Below are 18,569 nucleotides of genomic sequence, written 5' to 3'. Positions count from 1 at the left end.
ACTTTGGGAGGCCGAGGCGGGCGGATCACCTGAGGTCGGGAGTTCGAGACCAGCCTGATCAATGTGGTGAAACCTCATCTCTACTAAAAATACAAAAATTTGCCGGGCATGGTGGCGGGTGCCTGTAGTCCCAGCTACTCAGGAGGCTGAGGCAGGAGAATCACTTGAACCCAGTAGGTGGAGGCTGCAGTGAGCCAAGATTGTGCCACTGTACTCCAGCCTGGGCAACAGAGCAAGACTCTGTCTCAAAAAAAAAAAAAAAAAGAAAAAGAAATATGGATGGGCCATGCGCGGTGGCTCACGCCTGTAATCCCAGCACTTCGGGAGGCTGAGGTGGTCGGATCATGACGTCAAGAGAGAACAGCCTGGCCAACATGGTGAAACTCCGTATCTACTAAAAATACAAAAATTAGCTGGGTGTGGTGGCAGGCGCCTGTAGTCCCAGCTACTCAGGAGGCTGAGGCAGGAGAATTGCTTGAACCCAGGAGGCAGAGGTTGCAGTGAGCCGAGACCACGCCACTGCATTCCAGCCTGGGTGACAAAGCAAGACTCCGTCTCAGAGAAAAAAGATAAAAATAAAAAAAAGAATTGTGGATGGATTTAAAAGGGTCATGCCCACCACCACCACTATGTTCATGCCAACAGGCTTTTACAAAATTCCATACGACGGCCAAAATAAAATCTGTACAAAATAAAATCTGTCTGCAAATAAAATCTGTTAACAGCCTTACAAGGAGCTAATAGGAAGGGGCGAGGACCATAACTAGATACTCTCTCAGGAAAAAGAAGTCCAGCTTCCACGACTAGAAAGAAATCCAATCAGGCAAGTAGTGCACAATCTGTAAAGAGTCAGGCAACAAGCATTGGATGGTCTTCAAAGGGAGCGGCAGAATCAGGGAGTTCCAACACAGAATAATGAAGGATGCAAACTGGTCTCCTTAAGAACTTGCTACTGGAAATCTGGGAGCAATAATTACCTAGAGAACCAAGGAGAAAGGCCATCAGTTTAATTCAGGTAAACTCAGGAAAAGCTCTCAGACTGCCCAGCCAATGGGAATTAAACGGCTGAAACCAAGGCAAGAGATGAGTTGAAAAAACTGGGAGCCATGAAAGAACCAAAAACAATTTACTCATTGATATTTATTTATTTATTTATTTAGAGACAGAGTGAGCTGTCGCCCAGGCTGGAGCGCAGTGGCACATTCACGGCTCACTGCAACCTCCACTTCCCAGGTTCAAGCAATTCTTATGCCTCAGCCTCCTCCTGAGTAGCTGGGATTACAGGTATGCACCACCACACCTGGCTAATTTTTGCTATTTTTAGAAGAGATGGGGTTTCACTGTGTTGGCCAGGCTGGTCTCAAACTCCTGGTCTAAAATGATTCGCCCGCTTCAGCCTCCCAATTTTTACTGATTTTTAAAAGGTCCCAGACATAAACGTATTTGTCCAAGTTACGTAATCCATTATTAAAAATATATATGAAGATACAATTGTAAGATACAAAAGATACAATTGTGAGATATAAAAGATTTCTAGATTTGTTCGACCAGAAGCACTGTGTTTGACTTAGAATCTGAGACTGATAATAAACTATTCACAAATTATATAATATTGATAGCACAAAGTTTCCATGGTCCTAACTTAGAAAATTTTAAAAATGTGTGTGAAAATTCACAAAAGTTAAAAGTGAAGACTATTCAACTGGTTAAGGGTGTCCACAAAATAAAAACGCTAAAGCAGCAGCGAATGTAGGCTCCTATTTTTAGCCAGAAAGATTCCATTACTTAGAGATCCTCTTTCCAACCCCAACATCTTGCAAGAAGTGAAACTTGGAAGAGATCAGTAAAACCGTAATAACAACCCTGATTTCCTTCTGGTGAGACTGCACAAACCTATGGCAAGATTATCTGAAATGAAACCAACCAAAGTTTTAATCCTATATTTTGTCCCTTTCGGTCATATAATCATAGATATCAAAGACATATTAAATGATATTCATATACTTTATAATTCAATAAAATATATTCAAATTCATGGTTTACCTGTTTTTAAATACAGATCCTAATGATCTTTTATTCTAACCTAAAATTATAATGGTGATAAATACTATAGACTCATAGTTTATTCCCCTGCCATACTTAAAGACACTAAACCAAAGATACACCAGAGTTCAGCTTTACCAGCCCAACAAATCACACAAACTTTTTTTATTTCCCCTTAAAACAGAAAGTACATACTGGCATAACTATACCCAAGTGTGCATTCAGCCCTAATTATTATTTTACAAACTTAATAAGCATATTTACCTGTGGAGATTTTTAATATGAGTAGGAAAAAGTGATAGGATAAAAGTTGATAAGACTGACAACTAAAAACTAATTTTCAATAACTGCACTCTAGTGTAGCAGGTAAGAAAACTGGCCAGGCGCTATGGCTCACGCCTGTAATCCCAGCACTTTGGGAGGCCGAGGCGGGCGGACCACGAGGTCAGGAGATTGAGACCATCCTGGCTAACACAGTGAAACCCCGTCTCTACTAAAAATACAAAAATTAGCCGGGCGTAGTGGCGCATGCCTGTAGTCCCAGCTACTCGGGAGGCTGAGGCAGGAGAATGGCGTGAACCTGCGAGGCGGAGCTTGCAGTGAGCCGAGATTGCGCCATTGCACTCCAGCCTGGGCGACAGAGCCAGACTCCGTCTCAAAAAAAAAAAAAAAAAGAAAAGAAAACAAGCTTTAGAATCTGCCTGGATAGAAATCTGCTTCTACCAGTACAGGTCTTGTGACCTTGGAGAAATAATTTAACCTTTTTTTTTTTAACCTCACTTTGTCGCCCAAGCTAAAGTGCACTGGTACGATCTAGGCTCACTGCAACCTCCATCTCCCGGGTTCAGGCGATTCTCCTGCCTCAGCCTCCCAAGTAGCTGGGATTACAGGCGTATGCCACCATACCTGGCTAATTTTTGTTTTTCTAGTAGAGATGGGGTTTCACCATGTTGGCCAGGCTGGTCTCGAACTCCTGACCTCAGGTGATCCGCCTGCCTCAGCCTCCCAAAGTGCTGGGATTACAGGCATAAGCCACCATGCCCCGCCCATAATTTAACCTTTCTATATCTCAGTTTTCTCATCTATAAAATGAAGGAAATACTGGTATGTACTTCACCCAGTTACTGTGAAGCTAAAGGGTGATCACCTAAGAGAAGCAGTGAGAGTAGTGCTATCACCCAGGAAGAGCTCAATAAACGTTCTCTTTTAAGGAAATGCATTAAGGAGCTACTCAGACAAACTTGACAGTGCAATGTCAACATACCATATTACATACCATATTTCAACCTTAAAGTAACAAGCCAATGACATCCTTAGAGTTGGCACATCCCAGCGAGGTATTCAATTTGTATACATATTTTATGCAGACCATATGTCAAGCAAAATCCTTTACTTGGTCAAATAAGTCTGAATATACTATTACATTAAATCATAATTGATCTGTTCTTCACTTTCCAAGGGGCTACATCCAAGTAACTGCATGTTGGCTTGGTTCAGACATGCCAACGTAGTCTAAAGGACAGGGGACTCTGAAACTACCAGCCAGATATTTTTAAACAAACAGAAGCCTTGAGGTTTTTTTAAGTAAATAAAATTGTTTGCAGCAATTATTTAGGCTGGCCATTACCTTATTCACTAAATTGCCCAACTCTACTTCTTTTTGCATGATTTTCTTAATAGCCAGTATACTAAGCATGCTGCTATTTTTCTGACTTGATTCTTTTATTTATGAGGTAAATAATACACCAGATAATCTAGAAAATTCATGGAAATCATCAGTTTCCTCACCAAGCAATTACTCATTCCAAAATGAGAAAAGGGCATGTGAACAGACTCTGCCTTACTGAATGGTGTTATTTCTCAGGCTGTAAATCAACCTTTAATTTTTTCAAAAACTATCGTAATCTGAAATTAGGATATACGGGTTGAGTATCCCCTATCCAAAATACTTGGGAACAGAAGTGTTTCAGATTTTGAATTTTTTTTTCAGATTTTGGAATATTTTCATATACATAATGAGATATCTTAAGGATGAGACCCAAGTCTAAGTATAAAATTCATTTATGTTTCTGGCTGGGTGCAGTGGCTCATACCTGTAATCCCAGCACTTTGGGAGGGCCAGGCGGGCAGATCACTTGAGGTCAGGAGTTTGAGATGAGCCTGGCCAACATGGTGAAACCCCGACTCTACTAAAAATACAAAAATTAGCTGGGCGTGGTGGTGCACTCCTGTAATCCCAGCTACTTGGGCGGCTGAGGCAGGAGAATCACTTGAACCTGAGAGGCGGAGGTTGCAGTGAGCCAAGATCGCACCACTGCACTCCAGCCTGGGCGACAGTGCGAGACTCCACCTCAAAAAAATAAACAACAACAACAAAAAAACTTCATTTGTGTTTCTACACACCTTATACACATAGCCTCAAGGTAATTTTATACAATATGTTTAATAATTTTGTGTGTTTTGACTCTGATCACATGAAATCAGGTGAAGAATTTTCCACCCGTAGTGTCACGTTGATGCTCAAAACGTTTCTGACGTTAAAACACTTTGGACTTCAGATTTTTAGGTTATCTGTATTCCCCGCAAAATGAACTGTTTATTCCACCTGCAGATCTTAAAACTTTTGGCTGAAAGGCAAAGTTTTCATTCAACATTTGCATGGTCTTATGATGTCTGGCAGAATAATGTCTGTATCAGGAAAAGGACAGGCAAATCATTAAGCTAGAAGATGAAGAGCTTCTTAAAAATATTCGAGTCAAATATTATTTCTCCTCACATTCAACTTGAACTTTCAAGTCTGAGAAAGACTACAAAAATATCCAGGGGAACAGAAATGGTCATACAGCCAACCAAATGAACCAAATAACTTAGCACAGGGTTTCTAAAACTGTGGTCACCTGGCCAGTAGTTTGAGCATCACCAGAGAACTTGTTAAATCAGAAATTGAGGGTAGGGTCCAGTGGTCTCTTTTAAGAAGCCCCCTAGGTAATTCTGACACACACACTGAAGTTTGAGAATCTCTGGTTTCTGATAATCAAGCCCTGACACTGAACACCTTCAATTTTCAGCTTAGGGTTCCTATCATAACGTGCTCCCTTGTGGCTGGGAGTCTCTGGGCTATGTTTGTACCTTTCCCCCAGATACTGCAGTCAAGATTCTACCACAGAGCCAAGGCAAATTAACCTCCACTTCAGACTGCAGGGAGAGAGAATAAAAAATGATTACAAAAAAAGAGACAGATCTATCTGTCCACAGAATAAACTTCTTAGAAAGCACAGAGAGGTGAAATCTTCCAGCTTTCAATTTCTCTGGGATACTCACTAGTATATTCCCAAAGCCACTAACCATCAACTTTGAAAAAGAACTGAAAAATGACCTTCTAAAAGTATATTGACAAAAAAACTGGTTACCTGATTAAAGCTCAGATAGTAATAACCATTTTTAAGAGAACTGAGAGTTGGGAAAAAAACTGGCATTAAATTCCTTTTTTTAATCTTAAGAACACAATTTGTAAAGTCTCTTTAAAATCATTCTTGCAAGCTTCAGTAAACCTACACAAAAACAACCAATGCACATTATAACAATCATGTTTTTATCTTTTAAATGATTGTTAATCCTATAATTATAAAATATAACGATGCCTCAAAACTCACAGGCAAATGTTAACTAAAAATTAACATAAATGGCCAGGCGCAGTGGCTCATGCCTGTAATCCCAGCACTTTGGGAGGCCGAGCTGGGTGGATCACGAGGTCAGGAGTTCGAGACCATCCTGGCTAACACGATGAAACCCCGTCTCTACTAAAAATACAAAAAAGTAGCAGGGCGTGGTGGCGGGCGCTTGTAGTCCCAGCTACTCAGGAGGCTGAGGCAGGAGAATGGCGTGAACCCGGCAGGCGGAGCTTGCAGTGAGCCGAGATGGCACCACTGCACTCCAGCCTGGGCGACAGAGCCAGACTCTGTCTCAAAAAATAAATAAATAAATAAAATAACAAAGTCTCATATTTTCAATGACAACTCCTGCTTTATTTTTTATTGTGGTAATAGATGTATAACATAAAATAACTTTTTAACGGAAAAATTTGGATAATGCCATAGAGACTCTTTTTGAAAGTGGATAAATATTTACAGAGTATTAGTGACCTATCCTAGACCTTTGGGAGAGAATCAGATATTCTTGTTTCCCCAGTGAGTTTAAGTCTGTAATTCACTTCATGCCAATGAGATTAAGCCCTTTTCCCAGTTCAAATATTCAAGTTTAGCTGAAATGTGCTAAGCCTGACATTCCTCCTGTATAAGACTACACAGGCTTGACTAGACACAGATCTGCACTGGCATATATTTCACCCCCATCTCCATTTCTCTTTGCACCTTGGAGAAACAGTGGTGCATCGAGCTATTCTGGTTGAATGCTTCTCCTAACACACATCCTTAAATTGACTCTGACCCAACAGGGAGGTATGGAGCCAAGAGGGAACACATCACTGTGGCAACTCCCCACAATAGACCCCCAAGCGATCAGTACAGCACTCCCAGCTCTGAGGTCAAATGTAGATCCAACTCCAATATGTGAGTAAATATTCTTGAAAACATTATCATTTTATATTAGCAACCACAATCCTCCAACTCAGTGGCTCTGCATGAACACAAACTTTGCCATGGTGACCATATATCCCGGTTTGTCCTGAACAGTCCAGGTTTATTACTCACAGTGCTTGTATAATTATTAGTGGTGCCCCTTTTGACAATAAAATTGTCCCATATCAAACAATAAAGTATATGGTCATCCAACAGATAGGGCCATTGCATTAAAGGAACAGGCATGACAGACAAACCACAGTCAAGTATGTTAGGGGATGTTTGCAGGTCTACTGCTCTAGGCTACCTTTGTAGACTTTGTAGACTTTGTCAAGGACTGAGGGAAACACTTAGGAGACTCTCTTAACAATGATCTTAAGTCCAAATAAATAATTCTCCACTTCAAATGTAGAACTCAGAACAAAGCAAACAGCAGGTATTCCTTCTGATTTCAAGGGTCCCTAGAACTATCCACAGCCAACTCTGCATGAAGCATACTGCTGGATGATAATATGTTGAACTGACCCCTTTAACATGTCCAGCTGCAGAATCAACACTTCTGGGAATTTTTCTGGTAAATTCTTCAAAAAGGATGGTCCCAACTTCCCCTACTATGAGAGCCATATCAATGAACCTGGATGCTCTAAAGGAAATACAGCAAACAGCACATAGTGTCAATGACTGCACTTGTCCACTCAACAAATATTTATGCCAAAGATCAAAAGTGGCCGCTCATGGATCTCTAAAGCCATCTCTCAGATGTGTATTGTTTGGCCCAGATAGGATTCTTAAATGTTTACAATATTTGCCAATACTTTAAAATGCGGGATCATATATAAAAATTCAGATTTCCACTCTCTCTTGGGAAATCAGCAGCTCTAGCAAAGCTAGACTTGCATCCTATTCATGCAATTTCCAAGTGGAGCTAAGTAGCAACCTGAGAAAGGACACCCACTATCCAGTCCTCCATGGTCTTCACTCAACCCTCTTCATCATTTGAGTTTGTAACCACCGATTAATGGCTGGAGATGCTCTCTGGAGACACTACATATAGCCCTTCAAATTAATAATCCTCTGCCAGGGAATCTCTTGGTTAAGAGCAAATAGTAATTCATATCTTTAGATCAAACACTCATCTGGGAAAAGGCAATAAATAGGAAAGTTAGAGGTTTTCTTGAACTTTTATGAGAAAGTCATATGACTTCCACTGCTCCCACTGGACTAAAAGGGAGAAGTGAGCCTAAACATATTAATATTTATATAGTTCAGCCTCTAATGCTTAAACATATAATGGAGGAAAATAAAGGAATGTTTATAATTGACTTCCTACCAATGAGACCAAGAGGAGCTCAACAGCAGCTATTGAGAACTCAAGGTGCCAGGACCATCAATGAGATTAGCAACAATGTGTCATGCATCAGATGTTGCTGGGGGGAAATAACTTTAACATAAACCCCCAAGAGTCATGAAAAGTTCCTTAAAGTCCTGGAAAAATGCAACTGGCTCCTCTTTACCACCAGAACCAGAAAAATGTAATACAATAAAATGTAATAGCTTTCAGAAACTTTCCAATTTTAACATATGTGAAAGCTAAAAATAAGTTTTGAAGAAATGTTCACAAAATGAAATTCATTAAACCGTGGTTAGGATCTTGAAATAATGTTAGTACGATATTTTGCCATAAACATAACAGTTACGCCATAAACATAACTTCACATTAGGAGTTCTGATTGTTGGGCGCCTGTAATGCCAGCTACTGGGGAGGCTGAGGCACGAGAATCACTTGAACCCGGGAGGTAGAGGTTGCAGTGAGCCGAGATCGCACCACTGCGCTCCAGCCTGGGCGACAGAGCGAGACTCCGTCTCAAAAAAAAAAAAAAAAAAAAAAAAAAAAAAAAAAATTAACTTTTTTTCAAAGTAACTGATGAAATCTAAGAGAACGAACTATTATTTTCTTCAATTCAACTACAAGCCTTTTGTGAAAACTGTTGAACTAAGTCTTTCAATTACAGACAGAAGAATTGTGAAATAAAAAAATTAAAGCCATATTTATAGGATGTTTTTCTCATCTGACTACGATTAATTTCCCAGCTACCAAAAGAACGCCACATGGTGCAACCTGAGACTTTATTTATATTTAGACAACACCATTTTTCCAAAGAACCTAAAGGACTGTGCAAACAGTAAATAACCATTTTTAAAACAGCATTTTGGAAGCTTTTGATATGGGGGAAAAAAAACTCATTACAAATTAAAGGGGAAAACCCCTGTTTTCAAAGACACAATCACTGCATAGTCAAGTTCTCCTCTCCCTATTCCATAAGGACCATATCTGTTTTTAAGGAAGTAAAAGTTTACTGTTTGGTAATTCGATTTAGAAGACTCTGAAAAAAATATATTAAAAACAAAAGTGGAAAAAAACATTTAAAAAATGGTATTAGAAACCTGTTCTACTACACTGCCTCCAATTAAGTGTGTTTAAAAACTGCAAAAAAAAAAGGGCTTCTTTCCATTCAATATCCAAATGTAGAATCCTTCTTTGCAGACCATCTGACGATGTCTAGTAACTTTTCCCTAAGCCCCGCTCGGAAATCGCCTCCCAGACCGGAGACCTGCAGGTGCTGCTTCGAAGATGACGCGACCAGCCAAACCGGTTAAGGATTTGACCGCGATTGCGAACTAGTGAGGACCTCTAGGAACCCAACCTTCTGCGTTCATACACGCGCTCGCGCGCACACGCACGCACACAGACACACACACACACACACACACACACGGCAAACAAGCCATCTCCGGTCACACTCCAGACACCGCCGTCCTCCCGGGACGCGCGCTCCTCCACGCGTGCTCCTTGGACGCGCCAGCTCCCCCTCCATCCCGGGACCGCTGTCCTTTTCCCTCCGGGTCCCTGCTGTAGCCGGCCGGCCGCTCCCGCCGCTCGCCCAGCCCCCGAACGCCTTCTCTCCCACTCCCAAGGTCCAGGGAAGGGGACTAGCCGGCGCTTGAGCGCGCCACGTGGAGAGCGCGCGCCTGTAGCCAAACCACAGTCGGTCCTTAAAGTGGGGTCCCTGCCCCTCCCGCCCTGCTACCCGATCCCCCAGGGCCGACCCCGCCCCCCGCGCCTCCGAGCCCGGGTCTTGCCTGGTTGGGGTCTGTGGCGCGGAAAACGTGGCAGGCCATCTGCGACTCGGGGTCGTCGGGCTGCGCCTTGATCAGGTAGGCAAAGTAGGTGAGGTCGTGGCTGTTGTGGATGAAGCGCGAGATGTGCTGCGCCTTGTGCTCGAAGATGAACACGGCCGGGTTGGGCTGCGTGGCCGACGGACTAGTGCCCCCCGAGGCCCCAGCGCCCGGCGCGGGGACGCAACGCAGGAAGGGCGCGCTGAGCACCAGGATCACCTCACGGGCCGCCGGCGCCCCGCAGCCGCCCGCCTCGGGCTTCTGGCTGCGCCTGCGGATCTCGGCCATGAGCCAGGGCAGCATGGGCAGCGTGGTCCTGCGGTCCAGGCACGACCCCCCAACGTACCACAGCCGGAACCGCTTATCGCTTGGCTTCCCGGGGCCGGGCTGAGCTGAGACGCCCGGCTCGGGCTCCAGGGGGTGCGGGAACGGCTCATCCTGAATGCAGCTGGGCGGCTCCATAACTCTCGCCTCACCAGGGCACCGCGGAGGTCGGCCGGGCGCACCGCGCCCCCCACTCCCGCGCAGAAGGCGCCGCCGAAACTGTGCCAACTGCCGCACTGGGCTCCCGCGCCTGCCTGGGAGTGGCGCGACCCCGAACTCCGCGCTTCAGCAGCCCTGCCCCATGCAGCACTTCCACGGGCGCGGCTCGGAGGCTCCGGCGGCGGGCACCGAGGCAAGCGCCTGGCAGGCGAGGGCAGGTTAAATGGGCATCCTCCTCCTCGGGCTGGCGCCTCGGGCAGGACCTCCCCTTCCTCCGTCGCGGATTTGCAGGGTCAGAGGACCACGCCGAGGGTCCCTGCGGCCGCCGGCTCCAGCGCCGCAGCCCCGCTGCGGCCGCCGCGCTCGCCTCGGGCAGGCACTGGGTGGCTGGGCGGGGAATGGGGCTGTGGGCGGGAGGGGTGACTTGGGGCGGAGCTGACTCCTACCAGGGTGACCGGCTGTCACCTGGAAGGTCGGGGCTGCCGGGCTGCGGCGCGGTCAGTCCTCAGGAAAGGCCTCCGACAACTACTCCAATGGAAAATAACAAAAACAAAACGTGGCCTCGCGGGGGCCGCTCCTCCTCCCGCCGCAGCTGCAGCCCAGCTCGCTGCTCCTCCTCCTGCCGTTCCCGTCCCTCCCTCGCTCCTTCCTTCCTTCCTTCCAGACTGCTTCTTTAATCGGGCTGCTACTCCGCCTCCCGTCCGGCGGGCGGAGAGCGTCGCCTGCAAAAGCTTATCTGTGAAGCCGCCTCTCCGCCTCTTCCTTCGACCCCCGCCCTTGGGGCTGCAGCTCAGAGCCTGGCGCGGGCACTGCCCGGACCCACTTGGCCTCTCTTGAGTCGCTGCGATCTCCGTCTCCTCCCGGGCGTCTCTGCTGCCCCCTAGAGAGGGGGCCACTCGCAGTAGAGAACTGGGATTTTTTTTTTTTTAACAGTATTTGCTTGGTTTCAGTTCCTTCTAAAGCCTACACATTAATTTCTGAATTATCTTTCCTAATAATCTCAAAAAACCCTCGTGTTTTCAATCACAATATTATAAATTCCAGTTCCAAATTTCACTTTAAAACATATCGACAACTTGAATCTTCCTAGTTATTAAAGCAGCCAACTTCTTAAAATACGGAAAAGTTATATTTTATTTATTTTATATCCCCAGTTGAGAGCTAATGTAGAGATTTCTTGTTCTTTTATATATATGTGGTAATACATATTTCCAAAGAACTAAAAAAAAGTTTGGAATAATTTGATCATTGTAATTTTAAAACAGGTAGACAAGTATTCTCTCTTTTTACGCATACTGAATGATAATCAAGAATTGGGTAAGAAGTAAAGACAAAATAAATAGGAAAGACACAGAAGTTCCTGACTTTCTCCTAAGTGCCTACAAGAAGAATGAAAACTCGGGTTTCTTGGTTTTTAGTTTAATGAGTTCTCACTTTTTATAAAGCCCTGGGACCACTTTTTCCCTTCTATTTATTTAAGATCAATATAACCAACGGCCATTGTTCTTATGCTGAATTTCTGATTGCACCCTGATGGCTCTCTTATTAATAGGTATCTAAGTTCCAAGATGGAGACATTACTAATTGATTAGGTTAAGTCATTTGGTTGAACCACTTAAAAAACCTTTGTTCAAAAAGACCCATGTCTTCAAAGAAGCAATGAAAAGTTCTTGGAAGGTAGACTGAGACCGTCTAGAACCTTCCCAGAAACTCTTACACAGATCCTATTTCCTTAGGCTATATATCTGAGACATACAAGAAAGGAAAAAAGATACAGAGAAAGCATGGAAGTCTTGTAGACTCTACGAAATCAACCAGCTTGGGAGCTAGGATTGAATTAATAGCTCCAGCAGGCCAGTTCCTACTGGCATAATAAAGTGAAGTAACAAAGTACACCCTTTCACTGATTGACAGAAAAACAGAATTGTCTTTTATTACATGACATGCTAAGTATGATTGCTTTCTGCTTGGGAATGCCCCTCATTCTTTCTATTGTTATGTTTTTGTTTTTGTTTTTGCTTTCTGAGACGGAGTCTTGTTCTGTCGCCCAGGCTGGAGTGCAGTGGGGCGATCTCGGTTCACTGAAACCTCCACCTCCCTGGTTCAAGCAATTCCCCTGCCTCAGCCTCCCGAGTAGCTGAGATTACAGGTGCACACCACCACGCTCGGCAATTTTTTTTGTATTTTTAGTAGAGACGGGGTGACCTCAGGCAGTCCGCCCAGCTCAGCCTCCCAAAATGCTGGGATTACAGGCATGAGCCACTTGCACTCGGCCCTGTTAGGTTTATCTTACTGAATGCTACTGAGCGTTTTTACTGTCTGATCCTCCCTGCATCCTCACACACAGGCAGATAGTCCTTTCCTGCCCTCCTTGAAGTTAGCCACAGTCATATGACTTGTTTTGACAGTGAAATGTGAACAGAAGTGACTTGGGTAGAAGCATTTAATTGCCAGTAGTCGAGGCTCCTGCCCACTCTTCTCTCCAGTGGCCATCATGGAGACATGTCCAGGTAGAGGCGCCTTGTAACCAAAGCAGCCCCAAAGGCTGAGCCAACACATGTCAGACAGCTGTCCTGGAGAATCTCCCAGGCCTGAAGCAGACTCCTGAGGAGTAAGAAATAAACTTTTGTTCCACTAAGCCACTGAGATTATGGATTGTTTTCTTCTCTCTTATCCTGCAAATAAAATGGTTATACTCTAGCATTAATATGTTTTATACAAATTGTTTTATAATCATTCATACATTTATTTTACTTAGTACACACATGAACTAGATGGTAAGCTATTAGTTTCTTACCACCATTGTATCACTTGCAGAGCTTTACAAAATTACATGCGCATGAAAAGTTCTCAATTATATATTTGATCACTTAAATTTAGAAAACAGTAAGAGGGCCAGGCTTGGTGGCTCCACATCTGTAATCACAGCACTTTGGGAGGCCAAGGCAGGCAGATCACTTGAAGTCAGTAGTTAGAGACCAGCCTGGCCAACATGGTGAAATCCCATCTCTACTAAAAATACAAAATATTAGCCAGGCGTGGTGGCAGGTGCCTGTAGTTCCAGCTACTCAGGAGGTCCAGGCAGGAGAATCGCTTAAACCCAGGAGGCAGAGGTTACAGTGAGCCAAGATAGCGCCACTGTTCTCCAGCCTGGGAAACAGAGCCAGATTCCATCGAGAAAGAGAGAGAGAGAGAGAGAGACTTCCTAAAGTGCAAAGCTCTACTCTTTCTGCCTATTTTATTTTTGCTCCCCATTCCCCTACTCTCACTTCCACACAGTCTCTCTGTTCCCATAGCACATGTTCATGTCTTTGTGGGGCTTCGCCAGCTTCTTCCTCTCCCCAGCTGCCTTTTCTTCCCACTGCCCCACAACTTGCATTTCCTCATCCTTCACTATTTCGAGACCCATTCTTCAAGACCCAACTAAAGAGTCATCTCTTCTGTGAAGATCTTTCTTACTTTGCCAGCCAGAGCTAATGGCCTTCTCTCCTTTGCCCCCTTTTCTATGCATTTCACTATTATAACTCTTATCATTCTTTATAATTTTGGGGTGATTTGTCTGCATTCCCACCGCAAGAGCATCTTGAGAGAAGGGATTATTTTCCCCCCACATGTGAGTCAGTGGTTCCTCTGAAGGGATTGTTTGTCTCATACTTTCCTCCAGCAAAAAGCACAGTAGCTGACACTAGGTAGGTGATAAATACTGAATGAATGAATGGAGTTGAATAAATAGCAGATTAGAATTTAAGAAACTAAAGAGGGATGTTTTGATATCATAGAGGTGATATGCCAAATGATTTAATTAGCTAATTTCAGGTTAACCTACTAAATATATCCATCAACTAATTATAAAGTACTAAAAAATAATAGAACACCTCCCAAAAATTGTAGTGGAGTTCTAGCTGGGGATGACACACAGAACCCAAGCATTTGTGATTAACAGAATGTCAAGATATTCACAGGGTTTTTCCTCATTGTTCCCTGTGACCTTCCTTCAGCCCAGGCAGCCAGGGCATTCCATCTTCCCACTTCGGGGAAAGGATGACACAGCAGAACACAGAGAACAAAAGAGTTCATTCTTAGCTTCCAGGCGAAAAAAACTCAAGGACCTGGCAAGGCAGGCAAAAGATTTAGAATATATTATATGCTCCGAGAGTCGGTTTCTCTGGCTCTAGACACTAAAGAAAATTTCCCCAAACTCGGGAGATAGAGGAGAAGAATGGCAATAAGAGGGTTTAGGTCTTGTGGATCTCCAGGGAGGGGACCTAGGCTCTGTCTCTTCTGGGTAAGTCAGTGGAGGGGGGGCATAGTTCTCCAGAGCAGAAGCTGTGCTGCCCTTTCCCAAGGGTAGCCCAGGAAACCTGCAAGACCTCAGTGTTTCTCCCACGCCCATCATGGAGAGGGAGCAGCAGAAGGGGAGGGGGCATCTAGGCAGCAGACCTTAAACAGCCTCTGGAAATGCCCTGCATGGCAAAGGGAGCACTGGATGTATCCTCATGCAGCCAAGGAGGAGCGCAGAGACAAACCGGAGTCAGTGAACTGAAAAGCCCTTGCAGTCAGGACAAGGAGGACAAGGCAGTGACTATGTTCGCTGATGCACTGGCTACACCTACTAGGACATACAGCAAAGGCTCAGATTGATAGCCCTACAGGAGGTCTAGAAATCATCTCATCCAGCCTGCTAGCCTAAAGCTGGAAGACAGAAACCTCCAAAAGGAAATTCTACCCGCCCCCCGCCCAAAAAAGGTGGTGTTGGGCAGAGACAAAAGATGGCATAGGATACAGAGTATAATTAAATTCCTAGCTACTGTGAATGATTGGTTTGATTCAGAAGGGCTTCACATCCACCCACAGACCAAATACAGGAAAATACTAGATACATTTTTTTAAAAAAACTTAAGCAACTATGAAAACTAGAAGGAAACATTTCTAGATGCCAGGCCACAAAGGTCAGTGGCAGCAGAAGCCAACAGCTTCTGAGGCTATCAGATCTAGAAATACGGGTAGGTAGCTGGGACCATACTTTCAGTCATGCAAGATTATAGATGAGTCTAATAGAAGTTAGGACCTGGAACTGAGCTCCCTGATTAGAAACAAAAGCTGCTGACTGGCAAGCTGTCTCATCTATAAAACAAAGAGTGGAAAACTTTCATCAGCCATTATGGGAAAGCAGTGAAGAGTCTGGCAGAGCCCAGATTAACTTTATGCGCATCATGGGAGAAACTGAAGTTAAGAAAATAATAAAAACAGCCTTGAACTAGTGAAAATGGAAAATCTCCCTGGGGATCACGAGCCAGTCTCCACAGGATCCAGTCCTTCTTCATATCTAAATTATGTGTTCCTCTCCGTTGGCCCCATTTTTAGTTAATAAAGTAGGCTGGACTAGAAAGGTCTATCTCAGTTCAAATATTGGCAAGGATGTTAACTGGGAATTTATTGACATTGTTTTCCCTTTGACAACTAAGCCAGCAAAGAAACCCTGCAAGGTCAGTATTACACACATCAGTGTCTCTCAAATTGGATGTTCTTAGTAGCCTGTCTATGGTGAGAATCAGACAGGTCAGAGATTCTCGGAATCTTAAGGGACCACTCTATTACCATTAGAAGAAATTCTTACTGCTCCACAATTAGAGACTAGCACATTCTAATTTTTATGTGTGTGTTAATAGGTATCCATCAGGATTGGCCATAAACCTACCACAACCAGGCTCTTTCCTCTCTCCTTGAGGTTGCAAAAGCTTATACAAGCTCCAAATTAATGTTCTTACAGCTCCACTCACAGCAGAAAAGTGAACACTTCCATCCTGGTTGCCCAGGAAAAAGTTTCAATTTAGTTTTGAGTGGGTTTGGTTGGCTCAGCTTAATTAAATGTCCTTTCCTGGAGAAATCATGGTACCAAGAATATTCAGTACTCTGGTTGGCCAAGCCTGGGTCTTATGGCCACCTATGGAGATGGCTTCAGGGTAAGTTCTAACTATGTTCAATAAAAAGAAAATTCCTTATGTTATTTTATATTATTCAGTGGAGCAAAACATGGTGATTCTGTAGAAGTAGAGAGTAGAGGCCAGGCATGGTGGCTCACGCCTGCTACCCTAGCACTTTGGGAGGCCAAAGCGGGCAGATCACTTGAGGTCAGGAGTTCGAGACCAGCCTGGCCAACGTGGCAAAACCCCGTCTCTACTAAAAAAGCAAAAATTAGCCTGGCATGGTGGCATGCACCTGTAATCCCTGCTACTTAGGAGGCTGAAGCAGGAGAATTGCTTGAGCCTGGGAGGTGGAGGTTGCAGTGAGCTGAGATCACACCACTGTACTCCAGCCTGGGCAACATAGCAAGACTCCATCTCAAAAAAAAAAAATGTAGAGAGTAGAAAGGTGGTTACCGGGGGCTGGAGAAGCAGGGATTGGGGGTGATATTGGTCAAAAGTAACAAAGTTTTAGTTAGATAGGAGAAATAAATTCAAGAAATCTATTGTACAATATATTGATTATAGTTATAACAATATATTGTATTCTTGAAAAATGCTAAGAGTAGATTTTAAGTGTTCTCACCACAAAATAGTAACTATATGAGGTAATGTGTATATGAATTAGCTCAATTTAGCCATTCCACAATGTATATATATTTCAAAACGCCATGTTCAACATGATAAATATATTACAGTTTTATCTGTCATTTTTTTAAAAAAAGAAGAAAGACTGCTTGTGCTTGCTACATAAAAGAAGAAGAAAAGAAAGGAAATAATAAAGAGAACTCCAAAAATCAGGAAAATAGAGAATTGGGAAAACAGTAGAAAAAACCAGCAAATCATCAATATCTTTTCATGTTTATTGATCATCTGGATTTCTTCTTGAAGGATTTGATGCTCCTATCTTTTGCCTGCTTTTAAAACTGGGGTCAAATTATAGAATCTCCCTATATTAGGGATAGCAGCATTTTGTCCAACATATGTTTCATATATTTTTCCGAGTTTATCATTATTTTTTATGGACACAAAAAAGAAAGAATACAGATTTTTTTCTCCAAGCACTCATGAAATATTCAGAAAAATTAACCACATCTTGTCTTTTGACATTGTTTAAGATGTCTTAAGGCCAGGCGTGGTGGCTCACGCATGTAATCCCAGCACTTTGGAAGGCCGAGGCAGGTGGATCACAAAGTCAGAAGATCGAGACCACCCTAGCTAACACGGTGAAACCCTGTCTCTACTGAAAAAAAAAAAAAAAATACAAAACATACAAAAAATTAGCTGGGCATGGTGGCGTGCACCTGTAGTCCCAGCTACCCGGGAGGCTGACGCAGGAGAATCGCTTGAACCTGGGAGGCAGAGGTTGCAGTGAGCCAAGATTGCGCCACTGCACTCCAGCCTGGGCGGCAGGGCAAGACTCTGTCTCAAAAAAAAAAAAACACACAAAGATGTCTTGACAAAAAAATTAGGTAATTATTCATTTAATTCAGCCTACGTCCCCAAACGGGTACTACTTACTAATGTTCCTGACAGACAAATGAATGGCAAGAAATCTGAAAGTGCCATTTTTTTTAGATGAGGAAATTGAAGTACAAAATAAGTGGATAAAGAGAGTAACATTGGTTGGGGGTGGGGGGGCTCACGCCTGTATTCCCAGCACGTTGGGAGGCCGAGATGGGTAGATGGCTTGAGCTCAGGAGTTACAGACCAGCCTGGGCAACATGGCAAAACCGTGTCTCTACTGAAAAATAACACAAATTAGCTGGGCGTGGTGGCATGTGCCTGCAGTCCCAGCTACTTCGGAGACTGAGGTGGGAGGATGGCTTGAGCCCAGGAGGCGGAGGTTGCAGTGAGCTGAGATCATGCCACTGCACTCCAGACTGGGTGACAGAGCCAGATCCTCTCAAAAGAAAAAAAAAAAGGAACATTGCAGAGAATGAATGGAATACAGGACTGATTGCTAATCAATATACAATGCTTGGCACAGAGAGGGTGATTAATAAGTGCCTGGTCAATGAATTCATTTAGAGCTCTCCTGAACGTCAAATAACAGAATCAGTTAGTTTCAGAAGTTAAACATTTCTACAGAGGAAGCGATTATTTTTTCCCAATATAGGCTGGTGTGATTTTACCAATACCCATTTTTATCTTACTGTATAATTCAGAAGTCTCTGTGGTTGACATTTAAGTTCTTGAGCAATCTGAAAACTCTATTGTCACAAAACCTGTCTGAGGTGTAAAGGGAAACATAAAGTTAAAACAAACATTTATTTATTGCATGCTTTCAGGCTAGAGTTCCACGCCAGCCAAGCATGTGAGATAA

General features: G+C 43.7%; 1 protein-coding gene across 5 annotated transcripts in view; it reads right to left on the bottom strand.

Annotated features, from left to right (window-relative positions):
* TBC1D4 (TBC1 domain family member 4) overlaps positions 1-11,159 on the bottom strand; it is a 198,055-nt gene extending 186,896 nt beyond the window's left edge. For 2 of the 5 annotated variants that reach the window (XM_055244039.2, XM_055244041.2), the window contains exon 1: positions 9,762-11,119. In XM_055244039.2, the coding sequence (XP_055100014.1) occupies positions 9,762-10,259 (498 nt within the window). In that variant the 5' untranslated portion in view covers positions 10,260-11,119. Of the gene's footprint in view, positions 1-9,761 lie in introns of all 5 variants that reach the window. The other 3 variants (XM_055244043.2, XM_055244042.2, XM_063618763.1) reach the window with 3 other exon arrangements.
* Positions 11,160-18,569: the final 7,410 nt, after the last annotated feature.

The sequence above is a fragment of the Symphalangus syndactylus genome, chromosome 15 (genome assembly GCF_028878055.3).
Source record: "Symphalangus syndactylus isolate Jambi chromosome 15, NHGRI_mSymSyn1-v2.1_pri, whole genome shotgun sequence".
Lineage (NCBI taxonomy): Eukaryota > Metazoa > Chordata > Mammalia > Primates > Hylobatidae > Symphalangus > Symphalangus syndactylus.
This window is presented reverse-complemented; position numbering and strand designations above follow the sequence as displayed.